At 46.6% G+C, this 7,328-nt stretch overlaps 2 protein-coding genes across 7 annotated transcripts in view; one reads left to right on the forward strand and one right to left on the reverse strand.

Annotated features, from left to right (window-relative positions):
- Window positions 1–7,120, reverse strand: part of Evi5 (ecotropic viral integration site 5) — a 137,086-nt gene extending 129,966 nt beyond the window's left edge. For 3 of the 6 annotated variants that reach the window (XM_029477107.1, XM_029477110.1, XM_029477113.1), the window contains exon 1: window positions 7,002–7,062. In XM_029477107.1, the coding sequence (XP_029332967.1) occupies window positions 7,002–7,052 (51 nt within the window). In that variant the 5' untranslated portion in view covers window positions 7,053–7,062. Of the gene's footprint in view, window positions 1–738; window positions 1,182–4,792; window positions 4,868–7,001 lie in introns of those variants that run through there. The other 3 variants (XM_029477109.1, XM_029477108.1, XM_021161863.2) reach the window with 3 other exon arrangements.
- On the forward strand, window positions 396–1,577 carry LOC110293956 (basic proline-rich protein-like). The gene has a single exon (XM_021161865.2). It carries the CDS (start codon window positions 441–443, stop codon window positions 1,023–1,025), a length of 585 nt encoding a protein of 194 aa, XP_021017524.1. The 5' UTR covers window positions 396–440; the 3' UTR covers window positions 1,026–1,577.
- Window positions 7,121–7,328: the final 208 nt, after the last annotated feature.

Here is a 7,328-nt window from a genome sequence, read left to right on the forward strand (position 1 = left end):
GAATAAATTTTCTAAGATTTCCTTGACACAAACTTCTCATAGAAGGTGAGCATTTTCTGTCTTACAGGAAGCAAAGTTCTGGAACACTGAGAAATCATTACTAAAAAAAGAAAAAAAAAAAAAAAAAAAAAAAAAAAAAAAAAAAAAACCCACCGCGCAAAGATAAAAAAAAAACTACCAACAGATCATGTTTCTCTAACTTCAGGAAGCTCTGGAATTCATTCTTTCAGCGGAGAAAGGTTTATTATTCTCCAAAGAAAACCGCTTGTTGCTCTTCAAATTCCTCTCCAGCAGAAACAGGACTGCGAGGGAACCGGTCCTGAACTTTTGCTTAGCTCTCTGGTGAAAGGACCTAAGGTCGGAGTCACCAGCGCAGACGCCACCACCGCAATCCAACCCACCGGAACCCGCGGTTAATCTCAGGCTAGCCCCGTTAGGCGATGGGCAACCGGGTGCACAGGAGCTCCATGCGCCGTCGCTCCACACACCTGGCTCGCCCATTACCTGTCGGCAGCCGCCGCAGGCCGAATAGAGACGCCAACTTTCCGAGCAGGGCGCGGCGGACCGATGTGTCCTGGAGGACGGGCCCGGAGGCCGCCCGGGCCAGGCGAGAGCGGGGAACGCAGGCCCCGGCGGGCTCGCTCCGCAAACTCGGCGGCGGCCCGGGTGGGCGGCGCGGCCCTCCGCGGCGCCCGCGCCCTCCCTCGCCGCAGCCCGGCCTGGCGCGGCGCCCCTCACCTTGGAAACCTGGGGTGGACTCCGCCGTCAACATGAACTTCCCATCCAGCCGGCGGCCGCGCCGCCGCCGCCTCCAAGAGCCTCGGCCCGGCTCGGCCTCCGCGGCCGCGTTCCCCGCGTGCCCCGGCGCACGCCTCCTGCTCGGGAACCCGGAGCTGCCCGCGACCCTCCACCGTACCGCCGACGACTCGGGAGAACCCCGCGCAGCCCCGCGCCCGCCAGCTCCGCCCGGCTCTGGTCGGGCCGCTTCAGGAAAGCCCAGGGCGCAGGCGCGACGAGGGCCTTAAAGAGCCCCAGCCGGCCTCTACGGCATAATGGGTTCGAGCAGGTTAGGGCTCGGGCCGCGCTGGCGAAGCCGAAGCAGAAGCCGAAGGGATTGGACCGAGGGGAACAGAGGCGGGGAGATCCCTCTCGGTCCTCCGCCCCTCTTCCCAAGCGCCCAGCCCTCGGCCCTGCAAACTGCTGACTTCCCAGTCTCTCGAGCCGCCCCTGGCCAGGCAGGGCAGCACAAGACACGCCCCCTCGGAGCCCCCGGGGCGAGCATCCGCGCAGGCCTGGGGCGCGCACAGCGGACGCGCCGCTTTGCGAGGGCTGCCCTGAGTCCCACTCCCAAAAACATAACATTAATCAAATGGCACTCGCGGTGGTAAAACAGGTCTTCCACTAATCCTCTGGAATAAACCGTGGGTTTATTCGGAGTCCGGCAGAGGGTGGGCAATCATCCAACAACAACCAAGAAATTCTTAGAAGGAAATTACTTAGTTTGGGACAAAAAACAGCCTATTCGTTTGGGTCCTGTCAAAGGAATTGCAGGCAACAAAAAAATAATAAAGGCAATATAAATCATTTTTGTTATATACTTAAAAGTGACCAAAAGGATAGTAATTACCATCAAGCAGTCAGAAAAGCTCTAAAATTGTTTACTAATCTGATACCACTGGTTTTTACATTTAGATTTGTAAGACCTGTCCAGAAAAAGTTCCACTATCATAAGCACTTCTAAGAAAAGACTATTTTTCAACAAGATTAGGATAAGAAATGGGAAGTAAAACCATATCCTCCACCCAGCTTTGAAATTTTCAAAATAGTCTGAGGCAACTTTTTTTTTTTTTTTTTTGCATAACTTAGGTCGGGTTATTAATGGCAATGTAACAACTTCATTGTACCAGGCAGTCTTAGCGCATGCCTTTGATCCCTGCACTTGAGTAACAGAAGCAGGCAGACCTCAGAGTTCAGGGCCAACCTGGTCTACAGAGTTTCAGGGGAGCCAAGGCAACACCACCCTGTCTCAAAAATCAAACAAACAAAAAAACTTCATCATAATTTAATGTATCTACCATAGCAAAAGAAATACACGTATAATGTGCCTTTCCAATTTATCTGCAAATTCTTTGTTTTTATCTGCTAAAGTTTCTTTGAATCTCTCTCATCTCCTTCATCAGCAACCACCTTAGTTAAAATTACCCTGACCTGCAGATAGTGCAAGGACACTGACCTAACCTATTTTATCCACATCCCCTCCTACCCTTCTCCAAATCTCAAACCACAGGAAGAATTTTTGTTCAAATGCTGTATCATGTGACCTTGTCGCTGTTCAGTGTCCCATTCTCTTGGGGAAAAAAAATTTACCCTAACCAAGCCCTCCAGGGCCAGGCACCTTGCCTACCTCTCCATCTTCCCTCTCTGCTCAGATCATGTTCATCCTCTCCTTTCTCCAGCCACACTGACCCTTTCCTCCCTCACAAGAGTTTTTGCAAACTTCTAATACCTGGGAAGTTTTCCTGGCCTCACCTTCTTACCTGGGCCTTAGTCTCTGGGTCTGAGAAATGCCTCGTGAAAACCCGCCTATGTTAGTCCTGTCAATCACTTTCCAGGACACTGTAATTATAGGACTCTTGGGAATTTTTTAATCTCTCACTAACATCTGGCCCCATAAGGCCGGGAGCTTTGTCGTTTGAGGTTTGAGGAATTCGAGAATCATAGGTGCCTGTTACTGACATCGCAGGTAAATGTCACACTTTGACATTTAGAGTCAGAACCTAAGAAGAGCCCTGGTTATTATTATAATAAAAATAGATTTCAAATTAATTTAGTGTCTGAAGATTCTTTGGGAAATGTCTAATTGCAGAGTGCTCAAACCTCCCCGTTAAGAAGGATAGAGAGAAAGATAGCCACAGGTGCTCATTAAGCTATGAACACTGAAAGAAAGACAGAAAGAGAGAAAGCCACGGATGCTCACGGAATGATGAACACTGGTTGTTCTAAACGTGGAAGGTAGGATAACTAAGAGTGAAGCATTTCCAGAGATGGGAAAAATGATCTTTTTACGTATATTCAAAGGCTTTAAGTAGTATTCTTTTCACTTGAAAGTGTGTGAATGAACTACCAATTTGGAAATAAATACCAGGGTATACAGTATATGATTCTATATATGTGAAATTCCAAAGGAGGCAAAACTGAATGTGGTGGAAACAGTCTTTGCAGGGCTGAGAAACAGTTTGTGGTGCTAAGCATGTGACAGTGGAATTATTTTGAAATACATGCTCTCAAAATAATAGAATAGTCCTGAGGAGGCCATTAGCTCTGGCCCTCCAGCACTATCCCTGACTAATGCCTGTCTCTCCCTTGCCCCAAGAGTGTCAGTTTATTTGGTAAAAGAGCTTACACTTTAATGCCCCACTTTAATTGCTAATTCTAGCGCTCACAAGTGCTTGGGCACTGGCGTAAGTGATATTCCACTGTGTGAATTCTACTCTGACACCATCTCTGCTCCTAAGGCTCAAATGCTTACTCTCTAAAGTCTAGATTCTGGTCTATACCCTTCCACGGAAGATTCAGAGGACCTGTGGCAGTGGACAGCAGTGCAAAGGACGCTTTTATTTACAGTCAATTCAGTTAGCAATTCAAAGTTCTGTGTTCCATCCTCCAGACCCTTAGCATGGAGTTAGGTCACTATGCAGGCAGGAAGCTCCTCTAAACCTGCCACAGGTTAAGTCACAGAAAATCATGACGTTGACTGCCAAAGGTGTTCAAGCCAGACATATGAACCACTTTGGTTCCCAAAAGAAAACACGGGAGGCGCCAGGCAATGGTGGCACAAGCCTTTAATCCCAGCACTTGGAAGGCAGAGGCAGGCGGATCTCTGAGTTCGAGGTCAGCCTCCTCTACAGAGTGAGTTCCAGGACAGCCAGGGCTACTCAGAGAAACCCTGAATTGAAAAAGACCAAAAGAGAAAAAAGAGGGGCTGGAGAGATGGCTCAGCAGTTAAGAGCACTGACTACTCTTCCAGAGATCCTGAGTTCAAATCCCAGCAACTACATAGTGGCTCACAACCATCCGTAATGAGATCTGATGCCCTCTTCTAGGGTGTCTGAAGACAGCTACAGTGTATTACATATAATAATAAATAAATATTAAAAAAAAAGCCAGGCGTGGTGGTGCACTCCTTTAATCCCAGCACTCGGGAGGCAGAGGTGGGCAGATTTCTGAGTTCGAGGCCAGCCTGGTCTACAAAGTGAGTTCCAGGACAGCCAGGNAAAAAAAAAAAAAAAAAAAAAAAAAAAAAAGAAAGAAAGAAAGAAAGAAAGAACCACAGGAGGCGTTCTTCAGAGAGGTCAAGTCACCCCAGATACAGAGACTGAACTCATCAGCCACCTTCACCCTGAGAATTTTACCTTAAACAAGGACACTTATTTCTATTCTAGGATTGCACTGGCTAATTCGAGGGCCATGAAAGCCACTAGCCACATGCTTACATCTCAACAGCTTCAACTTCTCAGTCACACTCACACGTTCCAAGTTCAGTAACAGCACCTGTGGCCAGGAGACCACAGACAGAACATTGCCATCTGTGGGAAGTTATACTGGTGGCACTGTCCCAGGAGGGAGAACAAAGTACTCCGTCGAGGGTTCCAGATAATGGTTGAAACTTTTGTTTTGGAAAAAAAATGAAGGCTCACTCTGAAACAGTTACATCACACCTCATTAGGCATTTTACTTACCACAATAGGAATCTAAGATACTCGGGCACAAAAGCTGGGGCCTCTCCACTTACCGGGGTTCTAAAAATGGCTTCACGCTCCGGACTTTTCCTTCACCGTATCCACTGACTGTAAGACAGGAGCGTCGCCTGAGGAAAGAACATTGCTTCACAGAGCATATGCTTGCAATTTTTTGTGGAGGTAGCCACTAGACTGCTATGAATGTACAGATGAGCTGTAGCTACAGACTTTAGACATTGTTTTGGCCCGTGTCTGTCCATGTGGTCTGTGTGCCTATGTGGATGCCTGTTCACATGTGAGTGTGCACGTGTGTGGATGCACATGGAGGCCTGAGACTGAATCCTGGAAGGCCCCCTCAGCCACCCTCTTCCTAATTAATTGAACCCAGGACTCTGATGCAGCTCCTCTGGCTTGCTCCCAGCATCCTCCGTCTGGGCCTTCTGGGACCTGGAATTATAGGCAAGGTAGATGTCTAGCCACCAGTTCTAAGAATCTGCACATCTGACTTCACATTTGAGGGTTAAGAACAGTGCTTGGTGCGATGCAGCCCGGGTACCACCTTATCTCCACCTTTACACTCTGTCAAACCAAATAACAACTTCTGAAATTGTTCCGCAAAATGGGACATCACAGGACACCACCCGATAAAAGAAGTCTATTTATTGCTTGGCTTTCTTAACTAGCTGTTTTAGAGCAAGATAAAGGTTGATGCAACTAGAGTTAGTCATTTCACCTAAACTATCAAGTTTTCTGAGAACTCATAACTTCCACATTCCGTACAGCACATGACTGACTGTAGGCTGTGATCTAAAATGCTAAGTGTAGTTGGCAAAAGTATACTTAACCTCCTCATATCTCAGTCTTCTCATCCATAAAACAGCCAGTAAGATCTACTGAAGCACTAAACTGATAATTAAGTGGAGCATATATGCAAAGCGTATAAACACCCAGCAGGTGGTAGTTACTGCAATTGCTGTTTTCCAAAGTCAAAAAGTACAAGTGCAAATATTAAAAAGACTCTGAACTAGGGGGAAAAAAATCCTGATTCCACCACCTGCTAGTTGTTTGGAAGCTAATCTTATACAACTCTGCTTCTTCATCAGCCAACTGAAGCTAAGAGTCTAGCCAGGGCGATGGACGGTTCAGTGGATAAAAGCACTAACTGTACAAGCCAGGCCACCTGCATTCTGTCCCTGGGACCCACATAAAAAGACAGAAATAGCAGCCTATGCAATCCCTCCACTTCTGCTCTGAGACGAAAAGCAGAGCCAGAATCAGCCGGAAGGCTCTCCCATCCATCAGCAAGGCTGGAGTGCACAGCAAAGCAAGAAGGGATCCCGCCTGGGTGAGGCAGGAGACCAAAGCTGTGCTCTGGCCCCCACATGTGCACTGAGGCACTCCTGCACCTGCATTTAGACATTCACAAACACACTATACACAAAATTAGGAGCCTGAAAAGCAGAAGGTTAAGTCCGCCCAGCGAGACAGATGTGTCGAGAGATACGCTTCTACTTCACTTGAAATGGTCTTTATCTGTCAAGCCAGGGACAGAATTTCTTCAGTGTAAATTATCTCTTTCCTTATTTCCACCCAAACAAAACCCACTGTTGCTTTATAGCATTTTCAAGTAGAAGCATGTGTAACCCAAATTGGCCCCAAACTTGCTATGAGCTGGTATAACCTTAATGAACTAATCCCCTGCCTCCATTTCCCAGGCAGAACCCACCATGCCTGACAACCCTACAGTAAAATACATTTGGATTTTTTCAGTGGCCTGTATTCCTAAGCACAAGGAACACCTAAAGAACGAAACAGCCACCAACAATGCCAACGACTAGAATTTATGAACAAATAGTATGGTAATTATATTCCTTGGCTCATTTTTTATCTCCGTGTGAGAAATTAGGAGCCTAGGACAGACAAAGTGGCCCTCTATTTGTTAAATAAGTAAAATAAATCCCAGCAGCCAGTAACAGCAGGGAAAGGAACTATTGAAGTACAAAAGCTAATTATTAAAACACTCCTCTTGAAGGTGTGGAAATAAACCTACCACTTTATATAACTCCGGGCTGCTCACATGAATGGCCACAGTACAATGAGATAATATTCTTAAAATAAAACCAAAGACATATTCACAAACAGCTGCTGTGCTTTAAAGATGAAGCAAGGTACACAAATTCTAATTCCCTACTGAAATAACTGCATCTTTATCAGCACTATAGAAAAGAAAAAAAAAAAAAACCTGCATGTTTAGACATTTACCTGTCTCCTATTAGGATTTTTAAAGGCAGCAGTCATTTTGGTGGTAACCATGATGAGAGGAGGAGACTAGGAGACTGGGGATTTGAATTGAATTTACAGCTGACTCATAGGGAGTGTTTACATCGATGCTGCCTCTGGGCTCCACCCATTCAACACCCTTTCAGTTCCAGCTGGTAGCTCTGTTTAGCAACTTTAAGGGAGGCTGGGAATTCAGAGATGGGGTGCGATGGGGGTGGGTTAGGAAAACTAAAAGCAAAGCCTTTTGAATATCCAGACATACTAATAGATGTTGGTTTCTTCTCCCCAATCCCTTCCCCAATCCCTTCC

Source organism: Mus caroli, chromosome 5 (assembly GCF_900094665.2).
Source record: "Mus caroli chromosome 5, CAROLI_EIJ_v1.1, whole genome shotgun sequence".
Classification (NCBI taxonomy): Eukaryota; Metazoa; Chordata; class Mammalia; order Rodentia; family Muridae; genus Mus; species Mus caroli.